Below are 17,093 nucleotides of genomic sequence, written 5' to 3'. Positions count from 1 at the left end.
TCCGCTCTGCCATTACAGTCTATGGCCCCATCGGTGCATACATCCGAATCCCGTTTTGGACGTATGCCCCAAGGGGATCCACAAACGCAATGTGAATGCATCTTAAGGGAAAGTAACATAGTAAAGTATAGGAAAGGCATAGGTCCATCTAGTTTAAAAAATAATTTCACAAAAGTTTGCAGACACTATTGTGATAGCAGACTTGTGAATCCTCACATCGTATGACGTAAGGATTCTCTGGTGTAGGCGGCTAGATAGAGCATACTCCCAGCCACACTGACTAGACATGTACGGCCTTGCTCAGTTCCCGTGACCGCGTGGTCGGGAATATGCATATTGCATACTTGCGGTCACATGAGTGCTCACTTGCCGACAGTGCTCACAATCCAAACTCGCAGTCATCACAGTGCGCACTGTGTGTGATGTGAATGCAAACATTTGTGAAAAACCCGGATAAGAGACGAATACAGAAATACTGTTTGTCCAAAGAAGTCTCGGAATGTTGATCTTGATTGTGACATGAACTATGTTACATTGGTTAGAAGATATCTGCAGTGAATAAAAGGTTACATCTTCAGAAATGGACAGATAACATTTGCACGAGTTTGCAAGAATAACAGGAAATATGCAGGAATTATTTGCATGAAACGCCCTTTAATACATATAACTGTACAGAAACATACAAGTTGTGACACAAAACAGACGGCAGGGACGGGTCACATTCCAGTAATACTAAAGTGAAAATGATACAAAGTTAACAGTTTAATATCCTAGAAAACACACAGCCTATGCTAGGCAGCTACAAACTAGCAGCACGGACTCCGCTGTCTAGAGAGCAGCATCATCGCCCCTTCATCCCACATCAGTACGACCATGCACTATACATGGTGGCCACATGGCTGTTATCTGTACTATATATCTAGGCCTAGGTACAATATGAAGATGGCAACGGAGAAAACATCAGACCTTTAAAGCGATATTTCTGTATTGCTTACCCAATATGGCGAATGGGGTCATACATACACCATAAAGTAAGAACATCGGTGTTGAGATCTGACTCCAGCTGCCATGATATGAACTAAGGTTACGTTATGTTGCCTTGAATGGCGTCTGATTTACATATAGCTAAACTGGTTGGCAAGTTATCAGGATTAGTAGTATCCCTTTGGCACAAGGTAGAAGTGGTCATTATCACTTGTCCATGTAGAGGTTTAAGATGCAAAATAGCTGTGTGTCCACAATAGAGTAGATCGGTCTCTGATTATGACGGACAACAGATAATTCACTCATTTTTCACATTTTTTATGAAGTCATGTTTCTTTAAAAATAAAGGCTTAAGTGCAATTTTTAGAATCTGATTTTTGTATTCTATTATTTTTTTTTATCAATAGATTTATGTGCTGTAACAACGAATGTAGATAAAAAGACTCGAGTAAGCAGGCTGGATGGACGACTGTGTGTGAAAATGCTGATGCAGCACATTTGGCAGAATAACTTGCTGGTAGGAAAAATTTCCTTGAACCTACTTGGAAAGAGTAGCCTACAAGGGACAGGAAAGGAAAAGGGAGGTTTGCCAATTAGACAGGCGGGATTCTAGTTATATACAACCACTAGGCTTCATTTGATCTACTGGCAGGTACCCATGTGATAAAATCACTTAATGGTTGACTATTACTGGTTTTCCTAGGGAACTGATGGCTGATGATCTGAATAAATACCATTATAAATGAATTAGAAGAAAGTGCACAGGAATAAAGATGAATCATGGCATCTATGGACAGGTTCAAGAAAACGGTTTATATGATGCAGCTAAGATAGGTCTAGTTCACATTGAAGTCTTACACGACAGTGACAGTCAATGGGAGACAGATGCGTATCACACACTGGACTGCAGCGTTTCTGCGTCACCACTCAATATAGTCGTATATAGTAGAGACTCGACAAACAGAAAACCTTACTGCCAACACCCATTTGGCAAAGACTCTCAGATGCATTGCTTCAGTTATTGCTCTAATTATGGATATCTTGTGCTTCCGCCCCAGTTTCAGGTTATATCGTGAGTTAAAGGCAGCAAACAGTATAGCGGCCACCTGCTGGCAAAGCCATCTGTGCCGGCCTCATCTCGCTGGCTCATGCTGCATATCCATCCTTCAAACCAGGTTACGTCCCAGCAGTAGGCACAGTACGTGCCCAGAGAAAGTTGTTGGCACATATTGTCTGATCTGTAATCCATATGTCATACTGTTCACACTGCATTGACCAGCGCTGACGAAGCAAGGGACTGCGAGCGTGCACACTTCTTTATGTCTGCACCACTTTCATTATCTGCACGCTCCAAAGACAAACGCTTCATTTTGTTGTCCAGTAAAGGCAAAGCTCTGGGTTTAATGATGTTACTGCTGCTGTTGTTATTTATTTTGTCCTGGGCTTTATTTTCAGATCCTTCTGCCCGACTGCCTTTAAAGAAATCACAGAACAAGTAAAATCCTCTTTCAGCATAACACGTCAGTCACAGTGTGTACAGCTTATATTATATTAAAAGCAACCACTTTTAAGTTAACTAGGCCCAAATTATATTAAAATTATATTATACACACATATATACATACTTATTCAAATGCAGAGCTCTTCATCCTACCATAGATGAGTGAAATGAAAAAATGAGAGCAATTTGGCTGCCAGTAGCCACTACTAAGGGTGTCTAAAGGTTGTCCACTACTTCAGACATTGATGACCCATCCTACGAATAGGTCATCAGTGCTAAACACCCGATACCCCACCGATTAGCTGTTCTAGGTGCCAACAGAGGCCGGAACTGCTTAGTTACAGAGCCGAACCATCTACCAATAGTGGCCGCGTCCGGGTACTGCCCATCTACCCCAAATTCAAATCAATAGGGGGTGGATGTGAAGTACCTGGCCACTATCAGTAGACTGAGCAGCTCCATAACTGAGCAGTTCTGGCCATCACTGGCACCTACAACAGCTGATCGATGTGTCCCATCCCAACCGATCACACCTTGATGACCAATCCCAAGAACAGGTCAGTAGTGGACAACCTCTAACTCTCTGTTTAAAAGGAAGCACTAGGTTTGAAGCTCTGTATCCCAACAAAGCTCAGACAGCTATAATGACATGTTATATCAATACTCACAGACTTTTAAAGCTAAAACTGCCAATGTTAAAAGTTTAATATTCACTACCATCCTGATTGAACACAGCTTGGTTTGTAGCTAAAAAGGCCTCTCCTGCTATGCTGATCAAGGTTAATTCAACCCCGTCGCTGGGAGCAAATTTTCCTCATCTTAGGAAAGAAAGGAAAAAAAATACTCCACATCCTTGCATTGACAACCTATATGCAATATTCTAGTAATACCTTGTAATAATTATTACACTCAAAGGTATCGTGGCTCTTTTAAACTTGACATTGACCATCAGTGTCATAAGATTTTCACAGTGTTCTATTAAAAGAGGTTTTCCAGAGCTATATCTATATTACGTCAAGTGCAAAGACTTGGGGAATCATACAGAGTATGTCTAATCTCATTGGTGCTCATAAAATTCATGTCCTGCCCCCACAGATCCAACTCCAAGGATAGGATCACCACTAGTACATTGAAGGCTCTCTGGATGCGTGGACTTCTGGCTGGATCCACAAACGTTTTAATCCCAAATGAACAAGTAATGCAGAGATAATCCCATAAAACTTACCCTATTGATATCTTATTTTACCCATGAAGCAATAATAGTTTTCAGTTTTGCATGGAGTGTTTTCCCTTCCTTTTCTAGCTCACATACCGTTCATTCATGTTTTTACCGATCTCCTTGATGAGTTTTGCATCATAAGTGCTGTAGCCACACCGCACACTGGATCCATGGCACAATGGCAGCCAACAGACCCACTGACATATTGTGATGCCTCAGAAGCCTTAGCTAGCCAAAATTTTACTTCCCAATATAATGAGCCATTTTGGCTACTGGTACATTGGTTGGAACATACTGATAGAGCTTAAGATATGAATGATTTTTACCAGGGGTGTTCTTGTATCTTTTTATTGCCCCCAATGTATTTCCAATGAAAAGTACAACTATCTGATAATAGCATTTGTTAATGACAATGACAGTGCAGTCCTCCAATACATACTGAGCTCGTTACTTAGAGGGAATGTTATTAGAAAATTGAAATCGTTTTTTTGTCAAAAGTATTTTTTAAAAATTGTCTGTAATGTTTTTATTTTTTATATTAAGTTCTGTATCTATACCTTGTCCACTGGGTCCTAGTTTAGAATTAAACTTTTTATTTTTTTTCAGGAATCCACTTGTTAGTTTGCAGCATGGTACTAAAAGCATCTAATGAGCGTGGAGGAAGCAGCGGGAGCTGTGATATTACCTGCTGTGACTAGTGTCATCTGTATATAGAAGCATTACTTACTGACATTAGAAATTTTGAAAAGTATTCTGTAAAGAACAACAAGAAGCAGCCTAAAACAGCCCCAGTGGCCAGTGTGAAAAAATGCAAGATTTTTTTTATAAATATAGTTTGTAATATGAAAAAAAACATTGCCAACAAATGTTAAACAGATACATTCAAAATTAAAAAATGGATTTTAAATAATAGGTCATTTTGCAATGTTATATTGACTTTAATCTGCCTTATGTTTTATTGACTTACCTCTTTCCACATCACACTCGGGTGAGGACGCCCCACTGCATTCACTTCGGGGGCCAAGGACAGGCGATATGAGTCCAAATTCAGAAAGAGACATCGGGCTGGACAAATCTAAGCTGCCAGGTCGGTTTGCAGGAGGAAAAGGACTCAGAACTTCCGAGGGACTTGTTGGGCCAGAGCTAAAGCTTGACAGAGATTGAGTCTCAGAGTCTTCTTCAGAAACCAAACTACTGAGATTGTCATCTTCAAAAACCTCAGAAGTCACTGCCAAAATAGAAAATGAAATGCTAAGTGCATGCTGTGCAAGAATTGTCAAATATCTTTTACAAATTTGCAAATTTGTATACTTAAAGCAACGCTCCATCCTGGGACAATTAAGGAGTTATTCTTTATTAACCACAGATCAGGGCTACATGTAAAGGAAGACGAACACAAACCTTGTGGGATCGCAATTCAGGCAAACATACTTCAGTTACTACTAGTGATGAGGTGGTCTCCGAGCATAGTTGTGTGCTAACCGAGTGTCTTCGGCGTGCTCGAAACACGTTTGAAACCCCGCGGCTGTTGGGTAACCCCTGCATGTGTTGCGGCTGTCTAACAGCCACGGGAACTCGAACATATTTTCGAGCACGCCGAAGTCACTCAGCACACAAGCATGCTCTGATAACACTATCTGAGCACGTTCGCTCAACACTGCTCAGTTACTACCTTCAGCATACATTGGGCATGTTGATGGATGTAAATATGGAGTAATTTAGGACTACAGTATTTTCCACATAGGGTAGATTCATATCATATCCACACATCTGTGACCTCGTCTCCCGGTACCTACCAGCACACAACCTCCGATCCTCATAAGATCTCCTTCTCGACTCCCCTCCTATCTCTTTTTCTCAATCGCATACAAGATTTCTCCTGCGCATCCCCCCTCCTCTGGAACGCTCTACCCCAACACATCAGACTCTCCCCTACCATGGAAAACTTCAAAAGGAACCTAAAGACCCACCTCTTCCGACAAGCCTACAACCTGCAGTAACCACTGATCCACCAAACCGCTGCACAACCAGCTCTATCCTCACCTACTGTATCCTCACCCATCCCTTGTAGATTGTGAACCCTCGCGGACAGGATCATCTCTCCTCCTGTACCAGTCGTGACTTGTATTGATTATGTTTATTGGACCTGTTTTTTATTATGTATACCCCTCCTCACATGTAAAGCGCTATGGAATAAATGGCCCTATAATAATAAATAATATCAGCTTGGACTATTAAATTAGTTCTCATGAGGACGCTTTTACTAGCAAAGTCAACAACCCCTCATCTCGCTCTAGCAATCACTCAGTAAGCAAAGTCTCTTATTCGATTCACCTTTATCAGGTTTAATATTTATCAACAAGACAGGCAGCCTAAGACGGAACAGAATAAAAGAAAAAACGTGTCAAGGAGGGTTAAAAAACCCATTCACTCAAATGTTTGGAAATAAACTTTAAAAAGCTATTGAGCTACCCAGTAGCTGTATATAAAGCTATTGAGCTTCCTAGTAGCTGTATATAAAGCTACTAGATGGTGGCCCGATTCGAACGCATCGGGTATTCTAGAATATGTATGCGTAGTGTATAGCACAGCCCACGCAGTCCATTGCGCAGCCCACGCAGTCCATTGCGCAGCCCACGCAGTCCATTGCGCAGCCCACGCTGTACATTGCGCAGCCCACGCTGTACATTGCGCAGCCCACGCTGTACATTGCGCAGCCCACGTAGTACATTGCACAGCCCACGTAGTACATTGCACAGCCCACGTTGTATAGTCACGTAGTATTTGCCCAGCCACGTATATAGCACAGCCCATGTAGTATATTGCCCAGCCATGTAGTATATTGCCCAGCCCATGTAGTATATTGCCCAGCCCATGTAGTATATTGCCCAGCCCATGTAGTATATTGCCCAGCCCATGTAGTATATTGCCCAGCCCATGTAGTATATTGCCCAGCCCATGTAGTATATTGCCCAGCCCATGTAGTATATTGCCCAGCCCATGTAGTATATTGCCCAGCCCATGTAGTATATTGCCCAGCCCATGTAGTATATTGCCCAGCCCATGTAGTATATTGCCCAGCCCATGTAGTATATTGCCCAGCCCATGTAGTATATTGCCCAGCCCATGTAGTATATTGCCCAGCCCATGTAGTATATTGCCCAGCCCATGTAGTATATTGCCCAGCCCATGTAGTATATAGCAATGTGGGCATCATATCCCTGTTAAAAAACAGAAAATAAAAAATAGTTATATACTCAACTTCCGGAGCCCCCGGATCCAAGCAAAGCGGTTAGGCTAGGTTCACATTGCGTTAGGGCAATCCATTAAGCGCATAGCGCTAGCGGATTGCGCTAACGCAATGTATCTATAGGGATCGCGTTTGCTGATCCCGCTAGCGCAGAGGACCGGACCTCGGACGCAGAAAATAACGGCACATCGCTAGCGCGTGCCGAAAATGGCATGCGCTAGCGATGCGCTAGAGATCAGAATCACATTGCCGTCAATGGGTGCGCTAACGCAGTGATTTTCAACCTTTTTTGAGCCGCGGCACATTTTTTATACTTAAAAAATCCCGAGGCACACCACCAACCAAAATGGCACAAAATGGTGCGTCCAGGTTTGAGATGAAAGTCTGCAGTCATTCTATGTGACTGCAGGCTTTTGAATTCTCACAGCGCAAGCACTGCACACTTTCAGGATTCTCCCTTGCCGGTGGCCAGAGTGGACGGTCATGACAGCACAAGTATGTGATTTGGATACTTCTGGTCACATTCTAACTAGACGTGTCCGGCCTCAGTCAATTCATTTTCATTGAATGAGGCCACACATGTCTAGTCAGCACGTGACCGCATGTATGTAAATCACCAACATCAGAGAATTATGATAGCAGTGTGCACTGTGAGAATTCAGAAGTCTGCAGTCACATAGTATGACTGCAGACTCATCACAACCTTGGACATCCCCTTTAATGTTCCTAACAAATAAAAATGAGAATTAGTATCACAAAAAAAACACATTTACATCCAGGTACCTGATAGATGACGTTGTTTGTGGAGTCGCCTCTTTCTTTTCATCTTCACCTTGTCCAGATGCCATGATGACTCTTCTCATCCACCGGCAGAGCTCGTTTCTGCAGACTTCCATCTTCTCCTGTCTTCTGCAGCACATCCCGACACAACACCCTTAAAGATAGCAGTGTTATTATAATGCTCCGGAATAACAATATCTGCCCTAGGCTGAGCCTCTGAGTAAATAATTGCCCCTCACTTTATTCCCAGCACATAATATGACCCTCACTGTCCCTCTTATGGTACATGCCATCCACACTACCCTCTCTCTCTTTTCCATACTTCACACTGCCTTCTCATACGGTGTCCCTCATAGAGAGCCCAGTCTCTCTACTGTGACCCTTCATTACACTCCTCCTACTTGGCATACTGTCTCCTCCTGGCTGTTACCCTCACACTACTCAGTATCTATTATGTGTCCACTCACACTTTCATCCCCCCATACTGTCTGCACACATTTCTAATAGCCTCCTCCTGTACATCCCCCCCCTGCTAACATACCCCTTTGCTCTCTCCATATTTCCTCCTCACACATTCCCCCCTCACACATTCCCCCCTCACACATTCCCCCGACTCCCCATACTGTCCTCACACATCCCATCACCGTTGCTCCCAGTACTGTCAGCACACATTTTTCCCCTCGCTACTGTGTCCACCCCCATCTCCCCACTCACCCCCACAGAATATATCCACTGCCCTTCCGATAGAATAAATCCATCCCCTTCCACAGAATAAATGCACCCTGCCCCACACATGCTAAATAAATTCCAGCCCCCCCCCCACGTACACACTGAATAAATCCCCCACACACACTGAATAAATCCCCCACACACACTGAATAAATCCCCCCACACACTGAATAAATCCCCCCACACACTGAATAAATCCCCCCACATACTCCCCATAAACCCACCCCACGCTGAATCTTCGGTGTCTTCAGCTCCACAGCACAGGAGCACTTACCACCAAGTCTCTTCTTTCTCCTGCGCGCCGGATAGTGACGTCAGCAGCGTGATCACATGACTTGATCACGCTGCTGGCGTCGCTCTGACCCGGCAGTCAGAGCCTCAATTGTACTCGCAGCTGGTAGATGTCTGCGAGTACAATTGATCTCCGGGAGCCGGCGCGCTGCAGCTTCTCTGTGCCGGCTGTCAGCTTGACAGTCGGCACACAGAACAGCTGACTCCCGTTCCCCGCGGCACACCCGACCATGTGTCGCGGCACACTAGTGTGCCGCGGCACACTGGTTGAAAAACACTGCGCTAACGGACCCGTTGCATGGCGTTAATTGCGACAATTTCGCCATGCAACGCAGTCCGTTAGCAGTAACGCAATGTGAACCTAGCCTTACCGACGCTGCTCGTGCGCTCCGGTCTCAAGAGTGCATTGCGGTCTCGCGAGATGATGACGTAGTGGTCTCGCAAGACCGCCACGTCATCTCGCGAGATCGCAGCATGGACCGGTTACCGGAGCGTCGCGAGCGGGAAAGGCCTGTTGTCTATCCAGGGGCCTACGAACGGTGAGTATATAACGATTTTTTATTATTTTTAACATTAGATCGTTTTACTATTCATGCTGCATCTAATTATAAGTACACAGGGGAAAAAAAAAACCTTTGGATTCTTCTTGCTCAGATAAACATTTTCTGAAAGAATTTCTGTATGGAAACCTTATGTCAAAAAGTGGACAAAAGGCGCAAAGTGCTCTCCAGAATCACTACATCCTACGCCAGTAAACAAGCAGACAATGTCACGCAGGCGACAAGGCCGGCTCTTTCCTGTGCGGCAGAACAGACATTACTTGACTTGCTTTGTCAGGTCATCCCCTTCCACTGTTACTACAGGATGCCGTGACTACAGTCAGAAGATGCTTGGTTTATTTACAGAGCACAGTCTGGCGGCTTAGCTAGGGGGCAAAAAACTGTATTTATTGAAGACCTGTATACACCATCATCTTCTGAACCGAGTTACAGTCCAGCCTTGTTTTGTCTAGCCATGTGCAAAATTCTATGCCAGCACAAAAATGTATCTCTGGTTAGTCAGAGTCAGACCCGACTGACTTTTACATTGGAAAATATCAGATTCGGGTCAGGTGTCTGGCCTCCATCTGCAACACATGATGAAGATGTGAACAGAGTCCAAGGTGATCATATTTTCTGGAGCCAACAGTAGGGTTAGAAGTTTGCAGCATAAAACTGATACAATGAAATCAACCATGAAACAGATTGCAATAATCAAAAACTCCTATAACTGCCGGCAGGAAGAATTATTTTTTTTCTTCATTCTCATGCTTCTATTCATGCAGACATAGATCTAGAGCCACTCTCTGACATCTACAAAGAAGTAGTAAAGAATTTTAGCACAGGATGTTGGACCCAAAAAAATGACATGGTGATAACGATCCATGATGATAACGATCCATGTTATCCTGCAATCAGTTGTGTTAAATCTTTTTATATCTCCATCATATCTTGGTCTAACATAATGGCTGTCACTATGCTTCATGTAAGGTTTGTCACCTAGCTATCTAAAGGTATACAAATCTTGATTGTTCTTATAGGTGGCCAATGTAGTATAGTCACTGTAAGCAGACATTAGCTTAAGATATATATATTTATATATATATATGTACATTGCGCAGCCCACGCAGTACATTGTATAGCCACGCAGTATATTGCCCAGCCACGTAGTATATTGCACAGCCCATGTAGTATATTGCCCAGCCACGTAGTATATAGCACAACCCATGTAGTATATTGCCCAGCCACGTAGTATACAGCAATGTGGGCATCATATCCCTGTTAAAAAAAAAAAAAAAAAAGAAATAATAAAAAAAATAGTTATATACCGTATATACTCGAGTATAAGCCGAGATTTTCAGCCCAAATTTTTGGGCTGAAAGTGCCCCTCTCGGCTTATACTCGAGTCATGATCGGTGGTGGGGTCGGCGGGTGAGCACTGTCATATACTTACCTGCTCCCGGCGTCCCGCTCCTTCCCCCTGCCTGTCACACTGTCTTCGGTGCCGCAGCCTCTTCCCCTGAGCGGTCACGTGGGACCGCTCATTAGAGAAATGAATAGGCGGCTCCACCTCCCATAGGGGCGGAGCCGCCTATTCATTTCTCTAATAAGCGGTAACGGTGACCGCTGATCGAGAAAGAGGCTGCGGCACCGAAGACCGTGTGACAGGCAGGGGGAAGGAGCGGGACGCCGGGAGCAGGTAAGTATGACATATTCACCTGTCCTCGTTCCACACGCCGGGCGTCGCGCCATCTTCCCGGCGTCTGTCCGCTCTGACTGTTCAGGCAGAGGGCGCGATGACGCATATAGTGTGCGCCGCCCTCTGCCTGATCAGTCAGTGCGGAGAGACGCCGGGAAGATGGCGCCGAGGAGCTGCAAGCAAGACAGGTGAGTATGTTTTTTGTTTTTTTTTTATTGCAGCAGCAGCAACAGCTATGGGGCAATAATGGACGGTGCAGAGCACTATATGGCACAGCTATGGGGCAATGGTGCAGAGCACTATATGGCACAGCTATGGGGCAATGGTGCAGAGCACTATATGGCACAGCTATGGGGCAATGGTGCAGAGCACTATATGGCACAGCTATGGGGCAATGGTGCAGAGCACTATATGGCACAGCTATGGGGCAACGGTGCAGAGCACTATATGGCACAGCTATCTATGGGGCAATGGTGCAGAGCACTATATGGCACAGCTATGGGGCAATGGTGCAGAGCACTATATGGCACAGCTATGGGGCAATGGTGCAGAGCACTATATGGCACAGCTATGGGGCAATGGTGCAGAGCACTATATGGCACAGCTATGGGGCAATGGTGCAGAGCACTATATGGCACAGCTATGGGGCAATGGTCCAGAGCACTATATGGCACAGCTATGGGGCAATGGTCCAGAGCATTATATATATGGCACAGCTATGGGGCAACGGTGCAGAGCATTATATATATGGCACAGCTATGGGGCAACGGTGCAGAGCATTATATATATGGCACAGCTATGGGGCAACGGTGCAGAGCATTGTATATATGGCACAGCTTTATGTGGAGTATCTATGGGGCAATGGTGCAGAGCATTGTATATATGGCACAGCTTTATGTGGAGCATCTATGGGGCCATAATGAACGGTATGGAGTATCTATTTTTAATTTTGAAATTCACCGGTACCTGCTGCATTTTCCACCCTAGGCTTATACTCGAGTCAATAAGTTTTCCCAGTTTTTTGTGGCAAAATTAGGGGGGTCGGCTTATACTCGGGTCGGCTTATACTCGAGTATATACGGTACTCACTTTCCGGAGCCCCCGGATCCAAGCGAAGCGGTTACAGACGCTGCTCATGCGCTCCGGACTCAAGAGTGCATTGCGGTCTCGCAAGACCGCCACGTCATCATCTCGCGAGATCACAGCATTGACCGGTTACCGGAGCGTCGCAAGCGGGAAAGGCCTTTTGTTGATCTGGGGGCCGACGGACGGTGAGTATATAACGATTTTTTAATTTTTTTTATTATTTTTAACATTCGATCGTTTTACTATTCATGCTGCATAGGCAGCATGAATAGTAAAACGTTGGTCACACAGGGTTAATAGCAGCGGTAACGGAGTGCATTACACCGCGGCATAACGCGGTCCGTTACAGCTGCCATTAACCCTGTGTGAGGGCAGACTGGAGGGGAGTACGGAGCGGGCACTGACTGCGGGGAGGAAGGAGCGACCATTTTTCCGCCGGACTTAGGGTTATGGCTTGTTCACCATCATCGTTAGGATGATGCAAATTTCCCAGCTTTATAAAAACCCAGCCTCCTCTAACCTTGCAGCAAAAAAAAAAAAAAAAAAAACCACCACCAAAGGATCTTCTAAACAGCGGCCTAGCACTTTGAAAATTAAAATGGTGGTGGCTCACAAAGCAGGAGGAAGTTATAAGAAGCTTTCAAGTTGCCCTTTCCTCCATGTCAATTAACAGGAACAGTTGAGGTCAAGAAAAGGTCTGGAAAACCAAGCAAAATTTCAGTGAGAGCTGCTCGGAAGATTGATAGTGAGACAAATCAGAACTCCCGCTTGACTGCAAAAGACCTTAAAGATTTAGCAGACTCTGGAGTTGTGATACATTGTTCTACTGTTCAGAGACACTTTGACAAATATGGCCTTCATGGAAGAGTCATCAGAAGAAAGCCTCTATGTCCTCACCATAAAATTTAGCGTTAGAAGAGTGCAAAAGAACATTTAAACAAATTTGAAGATTTTTGCAAACAAGTCCTGTGGACCGACGAGGTTAAAATAGAACTCTTTGACCACAATGATCAAAAGGTACGTGTGGAGAAAAAAGGGCACAGAGTTTCAGGAAAAGAACATATTTCATATTACAAACCATTAAGTATGGGAGTGAGTCAGCCATGCTTTTGGGTTGTGTTGCAGCCAGTGGCACGGGGAACATTTCACGGGTAGAGGGAAGAAAGGATTCAAAGAAATTTCACCAAATTCTTGATGCAATCATAACACCATCTGTAAAGCTGAAGCTGAAAAGAGGATGGATTCTACAAACGAATAATGATCCTAAACACACAAAATCCATAATAGACTACCTCAAAAAACGCAAGCTGACAGTTTTACAATGGCCCTCACAGTCCCTTGATCTGAACATCATTGAAAATCTGTGGCTAGACCTCAAAATAGAAGTGCATGTAAGACAACCCAGGAATCTCACAGAATCTCAGTTATTCAAAACAATAACTGAAAGACTCTTGGTTGGCTACAAAAAGCGTTTACAAGCTGTGATACTTGAAAAAAGGATGCTACTAGGTACTACCCAAGCAGGGTGCATAAACTTTTACATTGGCCCAAATATTTTGTTTTGTAATAAAAAAATTAAAAAAAATGTAAAAGATGAACATTCTTGCCTAAAATAGGAAAGGAAATGTATCATATTTAACTTTGGTCCTTTTAGAGATCATTTCACCTTTTTTAACGGTTCACAATAACAGTAATTTTGACCAGGGATGCCCAAACGTTTACATGCCACTGTATAAATCCACATATATCGCTTTTTATATATTTTATACAGTAAGAAAGCCAGGTGTGTTTAGATGTTAAATCCTAGCACTACAGGATCTGACTAGCTGCACCTGATAGCTATGAATTGAACCAGGCCATGTGTTCACTGGTCAGTCAGATGGGGAAGTAGAGCAGAGTGGGTTGTGTTGGAGCTGGAGAGAGAGACAAGCCAGAATTTCTCCAAGAGAAGACTGTGCACCAAACATGCCGTGTACACCAAACTGCTAGCATCACTGGTTGCTATGAACAATAAACAATATTTTATTTTTGAAGATAAAAACCCTGTGGTTTTGTGTTCCAAGCGGCTACCAGAGAGTATCAACAACGAGAATACATATACACACACACACTTATAAATACACATGCAGAAATAGAAAAGAGGGAGAAAGAAAAAAAAGCTTACTGGAAATTGTGTCCGATTCCAGCTTACATGCCGAGAGATCTTCTACCGAATTGTTGCCTTCAGCACCAACCCCACGTCCTCTGGGGCCCATAGCTGAAGATCGCCTCCGTTCATGTATCTCATCAGAAATCATCTCAAGATTCTTCAGAGCAGTCTTGTATTCACCTTTTGCCAGAGAAAGCTTGGCTTGAAGGTCATCAACAGTTTTCTTCAGTAGCTAAAGATGGATGATAGTCATTACTAATAAAGCATACCACAATAGATCGCGGCTTACTAAGCAACAACCAAATAGATATTGGCTAGAGGAGCAGTATAGCAAATGTTCTCTCAGATTAATGAGCGTCACTCTACATATGCAGGCGTCCAATTTTGAGAACCATTTTCTTTGAGTATAGATTGTCAATGCAAACCCTGCCAATACGTGTAGGTCACACTCTCACAATGAGAACCAAAGCGCCTCTCTTGGGAACGATTACTAATGTAGATCATATGCATTCTTGGCAAAGAGAGGACATCAGTCTAAAGTATCTTATTGTATATAGAAAAAAAATTACATTAAAAGGGTTTTGTTTTTTTAAATATTTAGTTTTTGTTATAAATCTTCAAATGCCCTGCTCCCTTAAGCACGGCCATAAAGGTAAAGAGGACATATCAGCCCCGTGGAAAGTTCTTGGAGGAGTTAATGGAAACTAAAATATAAAACTTTTCTCAAATATATTATTTGAAAAAGCAAAATAAGTCCTGTCTAATTTAGTGATACAAACTGCTCTTGAGAAAAATCAAGAAACCGAAGTCCGCGCTGACTCAGGCTTGCCATTATCTCAGATTTCAAAATCGTAAGAGATACCGTTATCAGCGTGCAGCATGTAAACACAGGGACGATCTCTGCTATCTTACTTCATGTTGGATGGAGTAAAATTAAAAAAAAAAAAATAACAGAAGATGGACTCCTGCATAGTTGTGTTTCACCAATATTAAGTAGATTTGTCATTTTTCAACCCTAAAACTATGAAACTATAAGCAGTGATTCCATAAATCATAAGTGAGAGTCTCAGATTAACCCTCTACATGCAGTTTCCTTTCTTGGTAACCCTGTAGATGCAACCATGTCTCCCACTTGTAGGTTAACCCTTGAAAAGTACACTATGTGGAGAAAAGTATTGGACACCGCTTAATCACCAAATTCAGGTTTTTCATTCACCACCTTTGCTCCAGATGTATAAAATCCAGCACCTAGCCATTCGGTCTGCCTGTCAAATTTAGTGAGCCCTTTAGAATAACCGAGGCTGTGTGTGTGGTCCTGTAATAGTACGCTACCATTGCATCAAGTCAGTTCTTGACATTTCTTCCTTCCTAAATATGCCACCATGTTCCCAGACGAGTGAAAGCCGTTTTAGCTGCAATGGGGGGATGGTATGAAAGTGTCTCAATATTATAGTTCACATCCTCCTTTATCTGGGCTGTATCATAGGGATATTTTATGACATGACAGAAAAAACGGTGATTAGACCGACCGGTAATTGTATTTCCAGGAATCCATCCTGACAGTACCATGGAGGACGTCCTTCTTATCCATAGTGGGACAGGAAACCACGAGAGTTTAAAAGGACTCTCCCCCTACCACCCTTCAGTGATTTTGCAAAGTAACACATCTGGATGGATGCAAAAAGACAATTTTTAACATAACAATTTTTATACAAATGTTACTTTACCTAAGTATACAACGTATTTGTAATAGGGAGGGAAATAACAGTGCTGTCAGGATGAATTCCTGGAAATACAATTACCGGTAGGTCTAATTACCATTTTCCAGGTCACCACCTGACAGCACCATGGAGAAGTACCAAAGGAGATTTTTTGGGGTCCTAGGGTGGGACTACTGCCTGAAGCACCTTCCTGCCGAAAGCTAGCTGAGTAGAGACTACATCTAGCTTGTAATGTTTAGAAAAGGTACTGAGACTAGACCAAGATGCAGCTCTGCAGATCTGATCTGCTGAAGCCCCCCCTTTTTCTGCCCATGAAGCCGCCATAGCCCTGGATGAATGAGCTTTAGGACTGTCTGGGGGATCCCTACCCTGTGCCTGATAAGCTAGGCTAATGGTGGACCTAATCCATCTCGCAATGGTGGATTTTGATGCTTTTTTCCCCCTTATTAGGTCCCCCGTAAAGGACAAAGAGATTACTATCCTGTCTCCAGGCCCTAGTTGCCTCTAAGTACTTAAGTACGGTTTCCCTGACATCCAAGTTATGGAAAAAATTTTCCTTTTGATTTCTGGGAAGCTGGCAAAATGATGGAAGCACTATTTCCTGATTTATATTTGAAGCAGAGACCACTTTAGGAAGGAAACCTGGATCAAGTCTTAAAACCAGTCTATCGTCAAATATCTGTAGATAGGGATTTTGGGTGGACAGGGCCTGCAGTCTTTTAGCCGATGTAATGGCTACTAGGAAGGCTGTTTTGAGGGAAAGATTAGCAAGGTCTATATCTTTTGCTATATCAAAAGGATCTTTACATAACTCGTTAAGGACTAGGTTAAGATCCCAAGGTAGGATGGTCTTCCTAATTAAGGGTCTCAACCTTTGAACCGCTCTGGAAAAACAAGCTATCCAAGGGTGGGAAGCCAAGGCAGAATCATAAAATACACTGAGGGCTGCCACTTGGACCCTCAGAGTACTTGGTTTAAGACCTTTTTTTGAATCCCTGTGGCAAAAAAAATCAAGAACCTTAGGAATGTCAGGGTGGTCAACATCGACCGTTGTGTCTCCACAAAAACTGCAGAATTTTTTTCCATATTTTTAGATAGATTGCAGAAGTTACCGGCTTCCTACTTGCTTGATGGAGATGACTCCT

General features: G+C 43.5%; 1 protein-coding gene across 1 annotated transcript in view; it reads right to left on the bottom strand.

Annotated features, from left to right (window-relative positions):
* Positions 1-494: 494 nt before the first annotated feature.
* Positions 495-17,093, bottom strand: part of SH3BP5 (SH3 domain binding protein 5) — a 109,859-nt gene continuing 93,260 nt past the window's right edge. Inside the window, exons 7-9 of the mRNA XM_077269010.1 lie at positions 14,243-14,459; positions 4,672-4,932; positions 495-2,457 (exon numbers count right to left, since the gene is read on the bottom strand). Of these exons, the coding sequence (XP_077125125.1) occupies positions 2,246-2,457; positions 4,672-4,932; positions 14,243-14,459 (690 nt within the window). The 3' untranslated portion in view covers positions 495-2,245. The remainder of the gene's footprint in view (positions 2,458-4,671; positions 4,933-14,242; positions 14,460-17,093) is intronic.

The sequence above is a fragment of the Ranitomeya variabilis genome, chromosome 6, assembly GCF_051348905.1.
Source record: "Ranitomeya variabilis isolate aRanVar5 chromosome 6, aRanVar5.hap1, whole genome shotgun sequence".
In the NCBI taxonomy this organism is placed as follows: Eukaryota; Metazoa; Chordata; class Amphibia; order Anura; family Dendrobatidae; genus Ranitomeya; species Ranitomeya variabilis.
The sequence above is the reverse complement of the archived record's forward strand: the minus strand, read 5'-3'. Positions and strand labels throughout refer to the sequence as shown.